Here is a 23,493-nt window from a genome sequence, read left to right on the forward strand (position 1 = left end):
CTGAAGCCCATGGATAAACACTGATTTTGCCCTTTCTTCCTCCCATTGCCTCACCCTCTGTGACTCTGGATCCTGCCTGTATGTGGTCAGTTTCTCCCTTGATTTTTCCAGTGGCTCTTGATAGCCTTGTTGTGCCTCAGCATTTGACCTATCACCCTCTCCATCTGCAACCAGCTGATCTTCCCTTTCACTCCTTGGTCCTCCTTGGCAGACTGATGTGACCTTAGCATAATTCATAATTCCTTCCTTCCTGTTCGGCCTCGCAGCTTCATATGCTGTGTCTTCTCTGGTCACTGCCCCTGTAACCCGCTTCAGCCTATTTATCTCAACTTCTAGGACCCTTATCTTGGCTACTGCAGTTTCGACTTGTGCCTCCCAATTCTTTGTCTCCTTCTCCAACCTCTTTTCCAATTTCACAGAGAGCTCTTTCTCCATTTTTTCAGAAAGCTCTCCTAATTTTCTCTCCCACTCTTGTTCCATCCTTTTCCACTGCTCCTCCATCCACTCCTCCCTACCAGAACCATTCTCATCTGATCCTTGGTTCCTGCGAGTCCCCACCGATTTTTTTTTTTTTTTTTTTTTTTTTGAGAGAGAGAAGAGAGAAGGGAAAGGTAGAGGGGGAGAGAGAGTGAAGGGAAGAGTAGGAGAGGGGAGAGTTAGAAGGGAAAATGGGGACGAGAGAGAGCAAGAGAGAGAGAGAGCAGAGAGAGATAGAGAGAGAGAGAGATAGAGAGAGAGAGAGAGAGAGAGAGAGAGAGAGAGAGAGAGAGAGAGAGAGAGAGAGAGAAAGAGAAGGCAAAGAGCGGGAGAGGGCAGAGAGGGGGGAGAAGGGGGAAAGAGGGGGGAGTTGGAAGAGCGAGAGGGGAGAGAGGCTAGGGGGAGAGGGAGGGGAGGATGGGAGAGAGGTGGGGAAAGGGAGAGGGGAGAGATAATGGGAGGGGACAGATGTTAGAGAGGGAGAGATGTTAGAGGGGGGGGAGGTGTTAGAGGTAAGAGATGTTAGAGGGGAGAGATGGGAGAGGGAAGAGAGAGAGAGAGATAGGTAGAGAGAGAGATATAGGTAAAGAGTGAGAGAGGTAGAAATAGGTCTACTTAGGGTAGAAAGAGGGTGTGTGTTTGTGTGTGTGTGTGTGTGTGTGTGTGTGTGTGTGTACTCACCTATTTGTACTCACCTATTTGTGGTTGCAGGGGTCGAGTCTTAGCTCCTGGCCCCGCCTCTTCACCGGTTGCTACTGGGCCCTCTCTCTCCCCGCTCCATGAGCTTTATCAAACCTCGTCTTAAAACTGTGTATGGTTCCTGCCTCCACTACGTCATTTTCTAGGCTATTCCACTGCCTTACAACTCTATGACTGAAGAAATACTTCCTAATATCTCTCTGACTCATTTGTGTCTTCAACTTCCAATTGTGGCCTCTTGTTTCTGTGTCCCCTCCCTGGAACATCCTGTCTTTGTCCACCTTGTCTATTCCACGCAGTATTTTATATGTCGTAATCATGTCTCCCCTGACCCTCCTGTCCTCCAGTGTCGTCAGGCCGATTTCCCTTAATCTTTCTTCATAGGACATTCCCCTTAGCTCTGTGTGTATGTGTGTGTGTGTGTGTGTGTGTGTGTGTGTGTGTGTGTGTGTGTGTGTGTGTGTGCGTGTGAGTGTATGTGTGTGTGCGTGTGAGTGTATGTGTGTGTGCGTGTGTGTGTGTGTATATATATATAGATATATATATATATATATATATATATATATATATATATATATATATATATATATATATATATATATATATATATGTGTGTGTGTGTGTGTGCATACTCACCTAATTGTGATTGCAGGGGTCGAGACTCAGCTCCTGGCCCCGCCTCTTCACTGATCGCTACTAGGTCCTCTTTCTGTTTCCTGAGCTTTGTCATACCTCGTCTTAAAGCTATGTATGGTTCCTGCCTCCATTACGTCACTTACTGACGACTCTATGACTGAAGAAATACTTGCTAACATCTCAGTGACTTGTCTGAGTCTTCAGCTTCCAATTGTGACTCCTTGTTTCTGTGTCCCCTCTCTGGAACATCCTATCTCTGTCCACCTTATCTATTCCCCGCAGTATCTTGTGTGTCGTTATCATGTCTCCCCTGACCCTTCTGTCCTCCAGTGTTGTCAGTCCTAATTCCCTCAACCTTTCATCGTAGAACATTTCCCTGAGCTCTGGGACTAGCCTTGTTACAAACCTTTGTACGTTCTCTAACTTCATGACGTGCTTGACCAGGTGTGGGTTCCAGACTGGTGCTGAGTACTCCAGTATGGGCCTAACGTACGCAGTGAACAGTGTCTTTAACGATTCCTTATTAAGGTATCGGAACTCTATTCTCCGGTTTGCAAGGCGCCCATATGCTGCGGCAGTTATCTGGTTGATGTATGATTCCGGAGACGTGCTTGGTGTTATGGTCACCCCAAGATCTTTCTCCTTGAGTGAGGTTTGTAGTCTTTGTCTACCTAGCCTATACTTTGCGGTCTTCTTTGCCCTTCCCAAATCTTCATGATTTTGCATTTGGCAGGGCTGAATTCGAGAAGCCAGTTTCTGGACCATGTGTCCAGTCTGTCCAGGTCTCTTTGTAGTCCTGCCTCATCCTCATCCGATTTAATTTTTCTTATCAACTTCACATCATCTGCAAATAGGGACACTTCAGAGTTTATCCCTTCCATCATGTCGCTCGCATATATCAAATATACCACTGGTCCTAGAACTGACCCCTGTGGGACCTCGCTCGTCACAGGCGCCCGCTGTGATATCTCTTCACGAACCATGACTCGTTGTCTCCCTGTCAGTTATTCTCTGATCAATTGCAGTGCCTTCCCTGTTATATGTGCCTGACCCTCCAGCTTCTGCACTAATCTCTTGTAAGGAACTGCCTCGAAGGCCTTCCTGCAGTCCAGGAATATGCAATCCACCCACCCCTCTCTCTCGTGTCTTACTTCTGTTACCTTGTCATAAAACTCCAGAAGGTTTGTGACACAGGATTTGCCTACCATGAATCCATGCTGGTTGTCACTTATAATGTTCCCTTCCATGTGCTCCACCACTCTCCTCCTGATAATCTTCTCCATCACTTTGCATACTATACATGTCAGAGACACTGGTCTGTAGTTTAGTGCCTCGTTTCTGACTCTTTTCTGAAAAATGGGGACTACATTTGCCGTCTTCCATATCTCAGGTAGTTGCCCAGTTTCAAGGGATGTATTGAAGAATGTGGTTAAGGGCACGCACAGTGTCTCTGCTCCTTCTCTAAGGACGCACGGGGAGATGTCTGATCCCATCGCCTTTGAGGTATCAAGGTCACTTAAGAGCTTCTGGACCTCCTCCTCTGTTGTTCGTATGTCATCCAGCACTTGTTGGTATATTCTCTGTTGATGTTCCCCTCAGTGCTGTCTTTCCAGAGCCCTTCCTGTCTCTACTGTAAAAACTTCCTAAAATCTCCAGTTTAGCTCCTCACACACCTCCTGATCGTTTCTTGTTAGTTCCTCACTTTCTGTCCTCGCCCTGATCACTTGGTCTTTGGCTGTTGTCTTCCTCCTGATGTGGCTATACAACAGTTTCGGGTCAGACTTGATTTTCGATGTTATGTTATTTTCATACTGTCGCTGGGCCACCCTCCTTACCTGTACATACTTGTTCCTGGCTCTGCAACTAATTTCCCTATTTTCATGTGTTCTATGCCTTCTGTACTTTTTCCATTCTCTATTGCACTTAGTTTTTGCTTCCTTACACCGTCGGGTAAACCACCATTGCTCTTTTGCTCTCTTCATATTCCTCTCTTGGCCTCCTGCAGTTCTGTGGCGGATTATACATCACTGCAATGACTACCTTATGCTCCCCAGACTGAAGTGTACATACTATGTAGTCCCTTTCTCCAATCTCGTCCATGCCTCCCATTTTCTCGAATTTCCATAGGTTTTTTACGAGCAGTGTGTGTGTGTAAGACTTAAATTATTAAAAAATAGTATTACATTGTTTACCTTGTCCCTCAAATCTTGGATGTTATTTTGTATTTAGGTGACAAATATTTAGTCATTACCATGTATTTCGTGGTGTTCAGTCTGGACAGATCCAGGAGACTTTCTTTTACAGTGTGGAGGTCTAAGGTTGCGCAGTTCTTGTAGCCCAGATCAGAAGAGAGTTTCTGGGTGTATAAACTGGTCATCACTCCAGCTGCCATTTGGCAGCCTTGTTCTTCACCCAGGTCATGACATATCTGGAAGTAATAAATGATTAAATTTGCTTTGTTTTTTTATTAGCAATGAAGAATATTAATAAATTCACTATAAATTTTGTTTAGTTGTGTTGTAGTAATTGCTGTAAACAAGGAGATATTAAAACATGAGGAAAACTTAATTTAAGTAAATGAAAACCTATTAAATGCTGATAGTTGATTATTTTCGTGCATTCTCATGGGCACAGAGTTTAAAATTTAAATACTGAATTGGTCAACTGTATGTTTAGTGGGGAGCTATAGATGCCGAACATCCTGTTTCCTTTAATATATCACGAATCTCAAACTCCAGCAGCATGTCAGATTTCAAATGTAATTCTCCTCCATTCACTCTCGTCCAGCATAGTCAGAAATACATTCTAGATACTCTAGTCGTTCCATTAAAAACAAAATTTCACACTTTGATTTTTCTCCACCCTAGAACTTTATGTTCAATCTTGCACACCAAAAAAATTCCCCATAATTTTCCAGTCTTTCTTCTTAAATTTTAGTTCTCAATTTTAGCTCTCCTGAACAATGCCTTCCAAAGCCAGATATGTTCTAAGTAAGTTACTCCCGACTCAAACTACATGAAAGCAGTCAGTCGCAGGATATCTCTGGGGACTCTTCAAGCAGGCCAGCTCCTCCCAGAGTTCACAAGCAGTCACAATGGGACAACCCAAATAGAGAGATAATCATATGTACATTGTTCGACAACACTTTAGAAAAAGAAACAGCTGACGTGAAGGCTCCATATCGACACTCAGGCTGTGTGAATTATTGAAGCTCTTCACTTATTGACACCTGTTCTCATAAAACACAGGCACATCTGTATCAGTTTGGATACCACAGACTCCACTGTCATAGATCGAAAGGATATTTTGCCAAACACAAAGAGATCAATGATATCACCTACTGAATCTTTGCCACAGCCCAGCAGAATTGGAAGCTTAGGTAACCATCCCCAATGGAAGAAGAGAGCTCACTGATGGAATCACTCCTCTACACTGGAAAGCATGGCACTACACTTGTGTGTCTAAAATGGCCGACACCTACTTAGAATACAATACAACAGAAAGGCGAGATGCGTGCAGTTTTTGAAAAATCGTGACCAACAAATACAGGTCTGGCTGTCAGGGGAACGCGGTCCGCCTGAAAAAAAAAAGAATGGAAAAATAAATAAACAACTCTAGGAATAATAATGAAGATAATTTTCTAAGGCTTTTAATTAAAATTAAATAAAATAAAAAATTGCACGTTATAGTTCCAGTATGGTGTTGGGACAGGAGTATCTAATGCCCAGGACGGTTTCTGATGTTTTGAAGAAATGGTGTAGGTTGTCCTGGGTGGCAGTGTTCGTCCGATGTTCTGGAAAATCCTGTCACTACCTGGTGGTAGCACCACAATGAAGATTTCAGAGAGCAGTCGTAATGTCCCGCTACGTCAAGTAGACAGGGATCTTGTTCCAGTTTACTAGTGTCTACTCTGGTTGACAAGGCCAGCAGCACAGCAGACAATAAAAAAAATAACACTGGTTACACAAGAGATAGGCAAGTAAAACATTGAAGAATGACAAAGGGTGGTATTCAACTTCAGTGTCATTACTGGTAACCAGGAATATCAGAACCAATAAACAGAAATACTCCTGGTAGATCACCTTACCTGATCAGGAGAAGAGTGGAGGTGAAGTGGTTCTCCAAACTTCAACCCACACCAGGTAAGGTTAATATTACCAGATATGGAACTATGTTCCACAGTCAGCCCTCCTGACCCTATATCACTCACTTATTTACCCCTATCTCACCTATGGAATTTGTGCATGCGGCTCAACAACAATAAACCATCTCAGACCATTAATTACCCAACAAAAGGCTGCAGTCAGAATGATGAATGATAAATTCCCACTACAGGCAGCACACTCCACCAATATTCAAAACTCTAAACCTACTCACCATACAAAACATCCATACTTATTACTGCACCTACTACATACATAGAACACTTAACTCTGATATAAACCCTCCCCTCAAACGTCTCCTTACCAACCTCAACAGAACACATGACCATAACACAAGGCACAGAACACTCTTTGATGTTCCTCGTGTCCACCTCACGCTATGCAAAAACTCTATGCTCATAAAAGGCCCTAAAATCAGGAACTCATTACCTGTCATTATAAAAGAAACACTGTTTAAAAATTAAAGTCTCTTCTCAAAAATCACTTACTCACCCACAACTAAATAAATACAGAATAATTGTATCTCATAAACTGTTTCTCATTAATGTTTCTCATTGTTGTATCTCATAAATGTCTAACCTATGACCCAATCAAACTTCGTTATTTTTTAATTACATTACCTAACAGAATACTCCATTCTATTGAATGCTCAGCAACACAGTAAATGACCATATGACCTGTCTTCGTAATATTCATTTGTGCTTAATTGTTATCTGTTTACAATAATGTTTTTACCACTGAATATATCATTGCTTAGTTAATCTTAAGTTAATTTTAAGCCTGCCCATAATGCTCTGTATACAAGGGACTTTGGCATGTTGCACTTTAATAACTGTATTCCTTTGTACTTCTCTCTATCATGTTCAAATTAATAAATAAATAAAATAAATAAATAAATAAATCCCAGGAACTGGAGATCAGCATCAGCCCGCTAGATGGTAGTGCGAGCAGTGACACTCTAATGGTTCCTGCGAGTCTAAACGACCATAACCCCAATTTATTACCCGCTTTTCCCTCACACTGGCAACATGCCATAAATTCGTAACAATAAGATTGGAGACACTCAGATTATTATTATTATTATAATCAAGGGGGAAGCGCTAAACCCGGAGGATTATACAACGCCTGGGGGGGATGTGGAAGGCATTCAGGCTTAATTCGGGGAACTGGAACACAGATCCAATTCCCTAAATCAAGAGCCCCTCACCAACATCAAGGAACCTTCCTTGAGGGGGGAGACACTCAGAGCAAGGGACAATTACGAAGGAAAAAGGAGTTGTGTGAAAAACTCAAGAGGGAAATAAAGTCCAATCTTTGGACGAGGACGTACTTAGACTAGTGGATGGTACCACTATGACCCCGCCTTCTCCTGCTTCGTCTCACCTGACTGCAGTATATAAGTCACTGCTACGGCCCTGTGCTGTACTTTCTACGGCTGTATAGCCCTTGTGGTTTAGCACTTCTTTTTTATTATAATAATAATGTACTTTCTACAAGACTGATGGACTGAACACATCGACTCCAGGCTGAGGGACTGATTACCCCACACTCCTCTTCTCCTTATACATTCCTGCTTTGTATAAGACTGATGAAGCCACTGTGTGGAGAAACGTTTCTTCAATAAAGATTCCTATGTGTTGCATCTTAATTCTTCAACTTGTCGGTTTTCAAAATCATTTATCACACATAAATTACCATACCTGTAGTGAGAATTAATACACTGGGAGGTGTAATGTGTACATTACGTGTGCTGTTAACGTCATCAATTTCTGACGACACCGTTTCTTTTACACATTAGTTGATTTCACTGGAAGATTCGGCCGATTTCCAAATTCCTTGAGAGACCCGACACTACCTCTCAAGACGGCTACCCGGGCATTACTACCGATTCAGTTTACCTTTTATGACCTCTCCCCTTGGGTCAAATAAAGAGCCGAGACCTGCAGTCAACCTTCCTCACCCGTCTCACCACCACACAGTTGGAATCACTCACTTGCTTCCTCACAAGTAGCTTGGTAGTTTGTGACTACCAATAATATTTACATTACATTATGTTAGCACTTCACATACAATTACTAATTATAGGAAAATTATAGTAAATTTTCCACACTTTCGTAATACAATAATCCAAGTCTATCCCAAATTGAAAAGTCATATATATTCACACAGAAGTCACAGACAGATCAGTTTGTGACGTAAAGTCCACTGTGTCTCTGAACTGAATTTGTATCATTTCGCTTCATTTGCTACAACATCTGAAGTTACTCCACCAACGCTGATTCAGCACCCACCTGCCTTCTCTTAATGCTACCACTACAGCTAATTACCCGTGGACCGGTAAGCCAGCGGAAGGCCTCGGTCAGATGGCCAAAAGCTCCAAAGGCGGGTCATCATCTGACTAAGACCCGCGTCAGGAAACACTTGTCTTGTTTCCTGACGAACCTTACCTAACCTAACCTAACCTAACCTAACCTTACCTTACCTAACCTAACCTAACCTAACCTAACCTTACCTAACCTAACCTAACCTAACCTAACCTTACCTTACCTAACCTAACCTAACCTTACCTAACCTTACCTAACCTAACCTTACCTAACCTAACCTTACCTAACCTAACCTTACCTAACCTTACCTAACCTAACCTTACCTAACCTAACCTAACCTAACCTAACCTTACCTAACCTAACCTTACCTAACCTTACCTAACCTAACCTTACCTAACCTAACCTAACCTTACCTAACCTAACCTAACCTAACCTAACCTTACCTAACCTAACCTAACCTAACCTTGCCTAACCTAACCTAACCTAACCTAACCTAACCTAACCTAACCTTACCTAACCTAACCTAACCTAACCTAACCTTACCTAACCTAACCTAACCTAACCTAACCTTACCTAACCTAACCTAACCTAACCTTACCTTACCTTACCTAACCTAACCTTACCTAACCTAACCATCTACCTACATAACCTTAGCACTATCACAGGAACTGAATCACCACCTACCTTCATTACCTCAGCAACACCCCAGAACTAATTTTTTTTTATATTTTATTCAGAAAACTTTACAGCTTAACATAAAATAAAAAGATAAAAAATGAGTACAGTAGGATGCTCAATCCTACACAACAACACTGACAAAATATAACTACACATTGTAACTGACACAAAATATAACAACACATTGTAACTGACACAAAATATAACTACACATTGTAACTGACACAAAATATAACTACACATTGTAACTGACACAAAATATAACTACACATTGTAACTGACACAAAATATAACAACACATTGTAACTGACACAAAATATAACTACACATTGTAACTGACACAAAATATAACTACACATTGTAACTGACACAAAATATAACTACACATTTTTTTTTTTTTTTTTTTTTTTATTTTATTTAAAATACAATACATAGCTTAACATAAAAACCCTTAAACTAGGGTTGATACACATTGTATATAAACACATTTTGAAACAATCTCTCAGAACGTACAATAGCAAATAAACACAATATTAACAAACACAAGAGGTTACACAATTATACTAGAAAATATCGCTTGTGACAAAACATAACATTAAGAAGATGGGCAATCTTAACCCTATGTACACAAGAACAACAACAAGAACATAACATGTAGGTGACCCCTGTAGCAGGTTCAATAATATAAATAAAACCATAATCCCTTCGGGTATACACTATTTACATAATATACTGGGACATTGCCAATGCACAATACAATACAATAAGAAGAATAGTATGATAAATATATAAATATATCGGTTACTCACAACCAACACAAATAATCGATAACCGAAAAAACCTACATCACAATCTCATGATAAAACAAAGTACATACTCTTACCTAACTCCCAGTACATAAGTTCCCTACAGTCACACATACTCGCCTTACCACAAGTCTTACGAGTCAGCCACAAAACTAGAAAAGCCATAATCATTCCGCACTCATCTACAGGCTATACACATTATATAACATAGCAATAAAATGCTCGGTACAAACACACAAAACCCTGTTTGCCAGGCCATAGCCGAAAGGTACATCAAGTACTTCAACAAAGAAAGAAGGCAGTAGACTCTGCCTTAAGACATCTATAACACATAACTTCACCACCACATCCACTCACACAACCACATTTTCCTCAACCACGCATTACACAGATACACACAGTAAACCAGCCGTTGTGCATACCCAACCCCGGAGACAAGCCCGTTCCATCCCCTGAAATTCACTCCCCCCCCCCCTTTCACAACGTTAACAATGCTCTCACACTCATATTACGGTACCCTGCTGAAAAAGCCTGGTCCCAGCGACTTCCATATATTTCCCGATTATAACACAACGTTCTATAAATGGTCCCCGCCAACACCCTTTTGCGCACCTCCCAATCCCCATTCCTTCTCATTGCCCAGGATACAAAAACAAAATCCGCAATTATATACGTGATTGCACGTTGCACAGGCGCCTCGACGCCTCCCACGTCCAAACTTAACGCCCTCAATACTAATATCCCGCCTCCTCCCACTGTCCTCAGAACCTTACCCATCCATTCCCTGATACTCCCCAAATTATCACAAAAATACACTACATGAAACGCAGTCTCCTCATCCCCGCACACCCGACACGCGCCCTCCACCATCAACCCTCTTTCCTTAAGTGCAGCACCCGACGGCAGTATACCATGGAGAAAACGGAAAAATACCTCTCGCACATTTGGACGCACGCGCATCAACCGTAATCTTTCCCATATATCCTTCCACGCATACATAGGGTAGATACTCTCAGCCTTCACGACTACCTTCGCCCTTACAACACGCTCTAAAACACCCACTCGAACTTTATTAGGGTCCCGTACATGCAGCAACGCCCGCAACACGTCTTCACACACTTTCATCTCCGACCCTCCCCACCACATTCGCACCTCTTCATGCAAGCCATTCACGCCCCTCCCTGCATGACCCCGCACACGGCGTAACCCCCACTTCAAATAAATGCACTTGACTCTTAACCGTAAATCAATCAACCCCAATCCTCCTCTGTTGACCGGTAAAGTAACCACACTCCTACTCAACCATTCACACCCGGAACCCCAAAGAAAATGGAAAACCCTCTTTAACAGCCTCGTAACATCCGGACCTGCTAACGGATATACCGCAGCCACGTGCCAGACTTTACTGTATAACAACACATTCACAACAATCGCACGCTGATGTACTGTCAAATGAGTTGGTCTCAACCCATCCAATCGCCCCACCACTCGATCCACAACAAGTCCAGAATTAACCATCCTCGCCTCTCTCGCACTACGCATATACACTATTCCACACACTTTTATCCTGTCCACCATATTCCAGCGTACATTCCTTCCCCAACTCTCTCTTCCCACCCAATCTCCTAAGACCAGTAATTTTGATTTTTCCACATTAACTCTTAACCCGGTAACCCCCGCGAAATTATCAATAACACCTCCAACCGCACGTAAACTCCTCTGCGTTCGCACGAGTATTGTCGTGTCATCCACATACCCTATTATTCCCTGCACTCCACTTCCTACTCCCCAATCCACCTCCATACACGCTTCCACCTTTCTATAGAAAGGGTCTGTTAAACAGGCAAACAACAATTGAGACAGGGGACAACCCTGCCTAATACCCCGACCCATGGATACCCACTTCCCCAATTTCCCATTTACTTGTACACACACTCCCACACCTGTATACAATGTCTCTGCCCAACGTACCACCTCCTCCCCAAAACCCTGCCTCCTTAATATATACCACAACACCTCACGTTCTACACTATCATACGCCGCCTGCCAATCTAACGCTAAGACACCCCCCCCCTGCTCCCCTCCCGACCCTTCCACAAAATTCTTTATAATACTATGCCCGTCATACATCGTCCTCCCAGACACGCCATATTGTCCTCTCGCAACCACTCTATCCACCACACACTTCATCCTATTTCCTAAAATTTTTGCAAAAATCTTATAATCAGCACACAGCAATGATATTATCCTAAAGTCCCGCACCGTGTCCTGTTTCTTACCTTTTGGCACTAAAACCACAACCGCAGTTCCTTGCAACCTGCCCATCCTCCCCTCCCTTTTCATCGTATTCATTAGTTCTACTAAGAAGGACTTCAACACATTCCAATGGCTCACATAAAACTCGCAGGGCAAGCCATCCAGACCTGGAGCCTTACCACGTGCCATCCCCTCCAAAGCCCTCCACACCTCCCCAACGCCATGCGATCACTGCTACTTAGCACACAAGATACATTCTCCCCCAACCTCCCGAAAGCCTCCCCATCCACCCCTACACTCAGTAAATTTTTTCCAAACCACCTATCAACGTAATCATTCATTGCCTCCGTTGTTCTTAACTCATGTCCCGCCCTATATCCACCTAAGTCCTCATGTACCACCAGCCTATCAATTTCCATAGCCATACGTCGCTGCCTCTGTCCCCTTAACACACAGGCCGATGGTCGGTCACCCCACACCGCCTCTTCAATTCCACCCTGCACTCTCACCGCATCAAATCTATCATTCTGCAAATCACGAATCCTTCCTTTTAACAACTCGATTTCCTCCATGGGATACTGCCCTGCCTGCCCGCCCCTCTCATAACAACTTTGCAACCTACCCTCGAAATACTGCTGCAACCCGTACGTCATCCAACCCTGGTACTTTCCCCATCGCACATAAAACCGCCGGATCCTCTCCTTAGCTACCCCATCCCACCACCCCAGCAAGTCACCCACATCCCTACCCTCTCCCCACAAATTCTCCCACATTGTCCTAAAATCTAACCCCGCCTCCTCCACCCCAAGAAGTCTCACATTTAACTTCCAATACCCTGGATACCTCTTAGGTAAGCTGGCCCAAGTCAAGTCCGTATAAACAGCTCTATGATCCGTGTAAACAGCTTCCACCGTACGCACACACATCACTCGCACACTTCTCGTCACATATAACCTATCGAGCCTGGCCGCGTATCCCTGTCTATGAAACGTATGCTCAACCATTAGGTCCCCACCTCCAATAACATCCCTTAACCCCACGCCCAGCAAAAGATCCCTTAGGCTAACCAAAAAACACCCTGCCCCCCGTGGCTCCACATCCTTTCTACGTACTATACAATTCCAATCACCGCCCATGATTGTTACCGAGGGAAGAGATCTCAAATAATAAACCAAAACATCACGCACAAATTCATTCTTCACCCGTACATCACGCTCCGCCGGCGCATACACACAAACCACTGCCAGTCGCTCACCTCTCCACCATCCATCTACCCGGAGTACCCTACCCTCCTCCCCTCCCTCACATCTAATTACAACAAACGGGCTTGTCTCCCGAATCAGAATTCCAACCCCACCTTTCAAACGGTCCGAATATGCCACAAACACACGATATCCGTCCACATTCAAATCCCGACCCGCCTTAAAGTTATGCTCCTGCATGAATACAATATCTATGGCATGACGCCTCAGAAACCCCTGGAGCCACAAACGCTTCACATTCATACACAACCCATTTACATTCACAGTCATACACCTGAAACCTTCTTGAAGGGTTTTGCACGCTGCCCTGTAACTCCTTTCATAGACACGTCACCAGCCTTCTTATTTTTCCCACCATGCTCACCACAGTGAGCTCTATTCCCTCCCCGGTCGAACACCTGACCGGACACACCTGTGGCGCCTCCACTCACCACATCAGCCCACGGTTTCTTCCCCGGTCTTTGCGCCGGGGTCAAGACATCATCGGAATCAGAGTGCGTTGCCGCCCTCTTCCGCCGAACACTCTCTGCATCCATGGTCTGGTCTGGGGATGCCTCACAATGCACCTCCGCCGCCACCTCGACCACGGTCACCATTCCCGTAGAAGAGGCACCTGCAGTCAGCTGGCTGTCTCTCCTCTCGTCCTCACTCTCCTCAGGTCCCACCACCGATTGTATATCATCTCCAGCTCTCTTCGTCTCCAAAAACTTTTCCGTCAACTGCTCCAGAGCCACATCCTCTGCTCGTTCTCCTCCACTCAACTTGGTCTCCCCTTCCACCAAAACGGAGACTGTAGATTCTACAGGCATTGATGGGCTCGACCCCACCGTCGGGAACTCTCTCTCCACCTCCTCGCTCCAAGACGAACTATGGCCCTTTACAGGCGTCCCGCTGGCAGGCCCCGCCTTCGGGTCAGGCCCTCGCTCCGTCCTTCTGTCTGCAACCTGTCGTTGCTGCTGCCTCTCACACTGTGCTGCCATATGGTCATAAGCACCACATAGCCTGCAGGTCTTGCGCTGCCCTGCGTAATACACCATCACTTGCGTCCTAAAGTCGTCCAGGATGACAAACGACGGGATGGGATGCCTCAGCGTCATCTTTAGGTTGAACGTACCCTCCGGCCAGCCGGCGTACGCCCCATCCACCCAGGTACCTGCCATTGCCAGATGCACAGTACCATAACGTTCAAAAACGTTCCGTATATCTGCCTCGTCAGCTTCGAAAGGCACGTTGCGTACCTTCACCCAAGTGTAGTGTCGCGACACGTCAATTAAACGAACTCGTATTGCCGAGTTTACGTCCACACAGCCATCTTGATACTGCTCCACCAGGCGCTCATACACTGCCGTCGATCGTAGCTTAACGAATATTCGGTAAGCCCCGTTGAGCGATACTCCATACAAATCTTGATCAGCAATGCCGTATGTGTCGCGAATAATCAAAGGTAGAAGCACCTGTGCGGACTGAGGCGTAATTACACCCCGCACTAAATCAAAGCACACAGTGTTGACGCGCCTTCTGATAGTCTGCGCCATCTTGTGAAAATCAATCTGCGCAGGAAGGCCTCTCAACCAGGAGCGTGTGCGCAGCACAACCTCACGGCAATAAAGCGATGAGGTCAATGTATAACTACACATTGTAACTGACACAAAATATAACAACACATTGTAACTGACACAAAATATAACTACACATTGTAACTGACACAAAATATAACTACACATTGTAACTGACACAAAATATAACAACACATTGTAACTGACACAAAATATAACTACACATTGTAACTGACACAAAATATAACTACACATTGTAACTGACACAAAATATAACTACACATTGTAACTGACACAAAATATAACTACACATTGTAACTGACACAAAATATAACTGCACATTGTAACTGACACAAAATATAACAACACATTGTAACTGACACAAAATATAACTACACATTGTAACTGACACAAAATATAACTACACATTGTAACTGACACAAAATATAACTACACATTGTAACTGACACAAAATATAACTACACATTGTAACTGACACAAAATATAACAACACATTGTAACTGACACAAAATATAACTACACATTGTAACTGACACAAAATATAACTACACATTGTAACTGACACAAAATATAACTACACATTGTAACTGACACAAAATATAACTACACATTGTAACTGACACAAAATATAACTGCACATTGTAACTGACACAAAATATAACAACACATTGTAACTGACACAAAATATAACTACACATTGTAACTGACACAAAATATAACTACACATTGTAACTGACACAAAATATAACTACACATTGTAACTGACACAAAATATAACTACACATTGTAACTGACACAAAATATAACAACACATTGTAACTGACACAAAATATAACTACACATTGTAACTGACACAAAATATAACTACACATTGTAACTGACACAAAAGAGGTCACACATATACACTCACAAATATTACTATATAACAGACTTAACAATAACAAAAAATAAAAAAGGTGATCCGATCCCTTAGCAAACATAACTTACAGGTGACCACATTAACAGGGCCAAATATAAATGAAATTATATAAACATCCATTGACATAATATAACTACCATATGACAAAGACTACACAACCTTCACATTAGTCAATAAGAGGAATAACCTACATCATAATCTCATTAAAACAAGTTTTTTTTTTATATTTTATTTAAAACTTTATGTACAAATATTAATAGGTACATATATAAAAAAAAAGATCAAGGACAACATCAGTAAAACAATAACAATCCAGGCAACATCTGACAGTCTAGTATATGCAAGTTTTTATAACACATCACAATTTAAGAAGGAATAAAGTTATAATAACAAAGGCCACAAAATGGCTATTAATAAAACTCCTAAAATTACAACCTCAACACAATAATGCACCAAAACCTGTGCTGCAACACAGGTGACCCATCATCCCTCCCCCCCCCCACTCACACACACACACATTGAAAACTAACCCTATCACCAACCTGAATAATCATGACATTAATTATCCTCAATTTAGGATTATTATGACACATGTCACTTGAGGAAACATTATTTACAACCATGAATGGTACAGGACTACCAAAATTACAATACCTTAAATAAGAACAATAATAATAGGTAATTACTGCCAAAACTGATGCTGGACCATGTTACAATAAAAACAAAAATAACTCAGTGCTTCAAGGAAATAGTGAAAGGAAAACCCTCTCAAGAAAATTCAAATTCAATTGCAATACCAGTGCAAGTGGAACATAATACGCTACCAAAGAAATATACATGTTATATAATTTATAGGTTATACATTAATACATGTTATATATTTAATCTGCTCCTTACACCTTCCCCATCAAGGGAACTAAGCAAAACTTATCTTGCACAACCTCTCATCTGGTCACACACTAGTACCTCCAATCACACCCAACCACATCACTGCATTCCCAAGGAGGTGAGCCCGTTGAAATCCCCTGAACTTTTACCAACCTAATCACCCCGGCAGTTAAAGCCCCTTATAACGCCAATAAATTCCCTATTGTTAGTCCTCTATAACCCTCAGAAAAATACTCTTCCCACCTTTTCCCAAAAATGTCTCTGTTGCGACACAAAGTTCGATAAAACGTCGCCGCCAAAGTCCTTCTCAGCACATCCCCACCCACCTTCCCCCTCATACCCCATAAAACATATATGTAGTCCACGATGACATATGCTAAACCTCTTACCACACTCTCCTCCACACCACTCATATCAAGACTCAACGCTCGCAATACCGCCACACCTTGACCCCCCACCCTCACCACTACCTTACGCATCCATACCCTGATGCACTCCAAACCTTCACAAAAATAGACGACATGATACGCAGTCTCTTCCCCACTGCATCTGCCACACCCCCCACCCTCAATAACCCTCCTATCTCGGAGCATCGCTCCCGTTGGCAAAATCCCATGCAGGAAACGGTACATAACCTCACGCGCCCTAGGTCGTATCCTTAATTTACTAAATCTTCGCCATATTACATCCCATGCATACATGGGGTAGATCCCTTCAACCGGCGCCACTACATGTCTCTCTAACAATTTACACAAAGTTCCCACCTTTACTTTTCCTGGTTCCCTGGCTAACATTAAGGCGCGTAACACTGTCTCGCATTCCTTCATTTCCGCCCCTCCATACCATTTCCTCAGGTGAGCATGTACCTTATCTAGCTGACCCTCCCTCCATCCACCTGCACTCATCACTTCCCTCTTAATAAACACACATTTCACGCGCTTTCTCAAGTCCAACAAACCCAACCCTCCCCTACATACCGGCAATGTCACTACCTCCCTTCGCAACCAGTTGCACCCTGAACCCCACAAAAATTTGAACACCATTCTAAGAATACTCGTGATCGCCGTTCCTGTTAACGGCATCACAGCCGAAACAAACCAGACTTTACTATATAGTAATACATTGATGACAATTACACGTTGCCTAAGGGTTAAATGGTGAGGTCGCAGCATTCCCAACCGTCGCTGCACCTGTTCCACCATCCTATTCGAATTGCTAACCCTTGCAGCACTCAGGTCAGCCTCATACATGACACCGCAGATTTTCAGACTCCCGGTCCTCCGCTGCACAACATCACATCCCCAATCTAATCTCTCTGTCCACTCTCCCAGCCCCATGATCATTGACTTTTCCAGATTTACCTTCATCCCAGTAGCTCTCCCAAAAGTGTGTACAACTTCCCCCAAAAGTCCTAACCGTGTCTCCTCACTTGCCAAAATAGTGGTATCATCAACATAGCCCACCAAACCAGGCCACGGCTTCAGCTCACCATCCCTCCCCCCCGTCCTTAGACGATCCTCCACCATCCTATAAAAGGGATCCTGAACACATGCAAACAATATTTGTGATAAAGGACATCCCTGCCGAAGACCCCGCTCCATGTTGACTCCCCCCCCCACACACCCATTGATTTGCACCCTTACCTTCGCGTTTGAGTACAACGTATCCACCCACCCCACTATTTCTTCGCCAAACCCCTGTCGTAGGAGAATATCCCTCAAAGCCTTTCTTTCCACCCTATCATAAGCCCCTTGCCAATCCAACGCCACCAACGCTCCTCTTTCCCTTTCCATGTCCTCCAGGAACCCCTTGATAATCCCGTGGCCCACGCTCATTGACCTACCAGGTAAACCAAACTGAGACTCAAACACGACCCTCCCCACAACACATTTAAGCCGATTCCCAAGAATTTTCGCAAATAATTTATAATCAGCACAAAGCAATGAAATGGCTCGATAATCCCGAAGGGTACTCTGCTGTTTACCCTTTGGGACCAACACCACCACCGCCGTTGCCTGAGATTCTCCCATCTTACCTCCGTCTTTCATGGCATTCATTAACCTTACTAGGAAACCCCTAAGCAGACCCCAGTGCTGTACATAAAATTCGCTAGGTAAACCATCGATCCCGGGTGCCTTACCCTTCCTCATGTCCATAAGGGCTCTCCATATTTCCCCCTCCTCAATGACCCCACCCAGTGCCTCCCGATCACTCCTCCCCAGTTTGCACGGCACATACTCACATACCTTCCCAAGAACCTCACCATCCACCCCACTACTTTTCCCGTATTCCTCAAACCATCTATCTGCATATGCACTCATCCCCTTGGTGTCCCTTAATACCTGACCCTCTCTAAAACCCCCCACAGAAGATATGACTTGCAAACCCGGTATTGTAGTCGTTCGCTGTCGTACCTTCTGTCCTCGCAGCACACAAGCTGATGGCTTGTCGCCCCAGAGTACTTCGTCTAACCCCGCCTGTACCCGTACAGCTGCAAAACGTTCTTCTTGCAAATCCCGTATTCTGTCCTTCAACATGTGTATATCCTCCACCGGGTACACCCCGGCCACCGCCCCCCCCTCGTAACAATTCCGTAATCTAGATTCTAAGTAATTTGACAAACCATACCGCAATTGATTAATGCGTTTGCCCTCCCTCACATAAAAATGACGTATTCGTAACTTAGCCACACTATCCCACCATCCTACCACGTCTTCCTCAGTTCTTCTGTCGGCACAGAGCTGTTCCCAAAATATTGCAAACGCTTCCACTCCCTCCCTATCCCCCAAAACCATCGTGTTCAGTTTCCAATAACTTCCCTGCCTACGAGCCAAAGCATCCCATCCCACCTCCACTAATACCGCCCTATGATCGGAAGACACCATCTCTATAGTTTTAAAAGACTCTACCAAAACCCTCTGAGATAAATATAACCTGTCCAAACGAGCCGCATATCCCCTTCTTATAAACGTATGTTCCACCTCCCACAGACCTCCCCCGAAAGCATCACGTAACTGAAGATCTCTAAGCAGGCCCCCCAAGACTGAGGAAAAATATCCCGCTCCTCTGGGTTCCACGTCTGTCTTCTTAATTACACAATTCCAATCCCCCCCCACAATCGCGACAGACGGTAACGTGCGTAGGTAATACACGAGCTCCTCCCGCACAAAATCCATCTTCACTTTCACGTCACTTTCTGCTGGGGCATACACACACACAAACGCCACTCTCTCTCCCATCCACCATCCTTCCACACGTAATACTCTCCCCCCCCCCCCCCCCCTCTTTCCTATGCAATACAAACGGGCCCGCCTCCCTGATCAACACACCCACTCCTCCTTTTAAACGCTCAGACGGCAACACATAAGCCTGATACCCAGGCACCACTAATTCACGACCAAGCTTAAAATTGTGCTCCTGCACAAAAGCTACGTCAACCTTATACCTATTCAAAAACATCCTGAAGCACTCCCGTTTAACACCATCACACAGACCATTAATATTTATTGTTACACACCTGAGGCCAGTTTAAGGTTTCCTTCCCCGCCTCATGTCAAGATTCTTCCCTTTCAGACCGTTCCCCTGGACTGTGCCTTTGCCACAGATTCCCCCCTCCTTCCCAACCATCCCCCCCCCTTCTGTTGTGGCCCTCTCGCAGAGTCACTCTGGGTACCATAACCCCATGTCTTTTTCCCCGGCCTTTGCGCCGGTGTCAGAACATCGTCCGAATCTGACGCTGCTGCCCTTTTCCTTGTAGCTCCCTCAGTTTCCATATCTGAGTCCTGGGAGCCAGCACAATGGACTTCCACCTCTACCACCCTTAATCCGCCTCCATGCCCCTCCATGGCACTCGCACTGTCCACCACAGGTGCCACCTGATCCTCCCCTTCCCCACACACACCTTCTGCCCTGATCCCAGGGTCTTGTTCGCTGTAACTCTCCACCTCCGTAGACTGTAACATAGCCTGTATCACCGTCTCCAACTCCTCCTCAATAGCCTTCACTGCTGCGCCCTCCTGTACCTCCTCACTTGACAACTGTACTGTTGATGGGCCAGGTGATTCATGGATCACCACTTCTTCCGATTCCCCAGGAGGAGCCACCACCACTTCACTCCACATGCGACCACGCCCTCCTCCTTGCACCCGTTCTTCTTTAGGCATCGGGTGCTCATGCGCAGGTGCTCCGCCCCTTGCCGGCCCAGGAGCCACTGTTGATGGGCCAGGTGATTCATGGATCACCACTTCTTCCGATTCCACTGGAGGAGCCACTACCTCTTCACTCCACATGCGACCACGCCCTCCTCCTTGCCCCCGTTCTTCCTTAGGCATCGGGTGCTCATGCGCAGGTGCTCCGCCCCTTGCCGGCCCAGGAGCCATACTCCGCTTGCCACAGTCTGCCGCCATATGGTCAAATTCGCCACACAGTCGGCACGTACGTCTCTGCCCCGCATACGCTACCATTACCTGGGTTCTAAACTCTTCGAGATATACATACGAGGGTATAGGATGCCTAAGCGTCATCTTGAGATTAAAAGAACCCTCAGGAAATCCTGTGTAAGCACCTTTTACCCATTTGCCAGGTTGGGCCAGATGTACAGTTCCATAACGTTCGAAAACATTTCGAATATCTACCTCATCAGCCTCAAAAGGCACGTTGCGGAGCTTAACCCACGAATAATGTCGTGATACATCAATCAACTTGACCCTCACTGCCGGTGTTACAGTAATGCTGACATCTTGGTAACGATCAACCAAAGCCTCGTATACTTGAGCAGTTAGCACTTTCACGAAAATTCTATATACACCGTTCAGTGCCACTCCATATAAATCCTCGTCTCTGATGCCATATGTCTCTCGTATAATTTTGGGCAATAACACATCGACTGACGTAGGTGTTAAAGCCCCACTAATAAGTTCAATGCCCACAGTATTCACTCTCCTGCGCACACCTGGCGCCATGTCGTTGACTGATTAGCTCGTCTGGGAAACAGTAGAGGGGTGCAAAGCACGTCCGCACTCTACCTCATCCAGGCAGCGAATGCACAACACCTCCTCGTACCACTGCTGTCAGGTTACTGAGGAGCGTCAGGCAAGGGGGTCTGCACGGCCCAATAGCGATGCAGACAATAGGACAAGCACAATATTCCAAACAATATAAGAAAGGTGTTTATCCTAACATAAACCGCCTTAACACATTTCATAAATAACAACAACTTAACACCTCAAAACGCGATACACATATCTCAAAACAAAATAACATTAAAAAGAATGGGTTAACTTGACCGTATTTCACGATAAACCTAACAGTGACATAATGTACAGATCCCACTCAGTACCAGGGTCAAAATATTAAGTATATAAACATCCATTGAAACCAAGACTTTAGGTATATATATATATATATATATATATATATATATATATATATATATATATATATATATATATATATATATATATATATATATATATATATATATATATATAAGTTACATAATATTACTGTGACAAAGGTGCAATTCAATAGCAAGAATGTTCACTATAAAATATACCCGTTAATCACAACCTTCATATTAGTCATATAACGAGTGATCTACATCATAATTCCGTTAACACAAGTATGTACTCTTTCCCAACTAACCCCAGATACAGGAACATTCTCTAAAACATACATACGTTCCCCATTACAAAACTTTAATGAGTCAGTACAATTTTATGGAGGTCATTAGCCTTCCAGCCCTCATCAACAGGAGGAGCACATAATATAATGCTAAAATAAAGTCAGTACACTCACTAAACTCCAACACAAAACACAAACAACAAAACAAAAATTAACCTCTAATTGTGATACTAATATCGCACATGAAATATGCCCAATAAAGGCTATATACGTACAATCTACATAGACCCAAAAGCTCCTGCAAGGTCTTACACCTATAATCTTAACACCATTCACACTTAATATATTAAGAAGGTCATGACGACCCTGACACATCAAACACAGAATTCTCAATACGTTGCTACATAATTACTTGATTTCATCACCTTTGCTTTCTGTACCCACTTGCATGCTACATACACTTATGCCACACATCTACACCTTCTATACCCACATACACCTCACTCTCACCTTCCCCCCAGGAGGCGACTCCGCTTTGTCCCCATGAATTTCCTCTTCTCATATGTAATCCCCAAACCCCCACCCCTTACTCACTCAGCCCAAGTCGCAGATTCATGAGGTACCCTAACGTTAACATTCTATAACCTTCCGAAAAATCCTTCGCCCACCTCCTCCCACCTCCTCCTCTGTTACGACACATTGTACGATAAACCGTTACCGCTAGTACCCGCCTCCACACCTCACAAACCCACCTCCCCCTCATCACCCACGATTATATAATCCAAAGCTCTTGTGACACTCTCGTTGAACCCTCCCACATCTAGGCTTAGTGCACGCAGAACCGACACCCCTCGGCCCCCCACCCCCTGTACCACCCTACCTAACCAATACCTAACACCCTCCAGTCCCTCACAAAAGTATACTGCATGGAACGCTGTCTCATCCCCACCACAGATTCCGCAGCTCCCGCCCACAATAACCCTTCTGGTTCTTAGTACCTCCCCCGACGGTAGTATGCCATGCAGAAAACGATACGTTACCTCCCTTACCCTAGGCTTTAACTTCAGCTTGCTAAACCTATACCAAATACTCTTCCACGCCTACATGGGGAGCAATCCCTCAACTGGTACAACAATCCTCCCTGCAAGCAACCTTCACAAAACCCCTATTCGAATTTTCCTGGGTT

The 23,493-nt window shown here is 44.3% G+C and overlaps 1 protein-coding gene across 1 annotated transcript in view; it reads right to left on the minus strand.

The window, feature by feature from the left end:
* Window positions 1-1,791: 1,791 nt before the first annotated feature.
* LOC128703238 (uncharacterized) overlaps window positions 1,792-23,493 on the minus strand; it is a gene marked incomplete at its 5' end in the record, with an annotated part of 81,726 nt that continues 60,024 nt past the window's right edge. The window contains 1 exon segment of the mRNA XM_053797840.2: window positions 1,792-4,240. Within this exon segment, the coding sequence (XP_053653815.2) occupies window positions 4,013-4,240 (228 nt within the window).

Source organism: Cherax quadricarinatus, chromosome 85 (assembly GCF_038502225.1).
Source record: "Cherax quadricarinatus isolate ZL_2023a chromosome 85, ASM3850222v1, whole genome shotgun sequence".
Lineage (NCBI taxonomy): Eukaryota > Metazoa > Arthropoda > Malacostraca > Decapoda > Parastacidae > Cherax > Cherax quadricarinatus.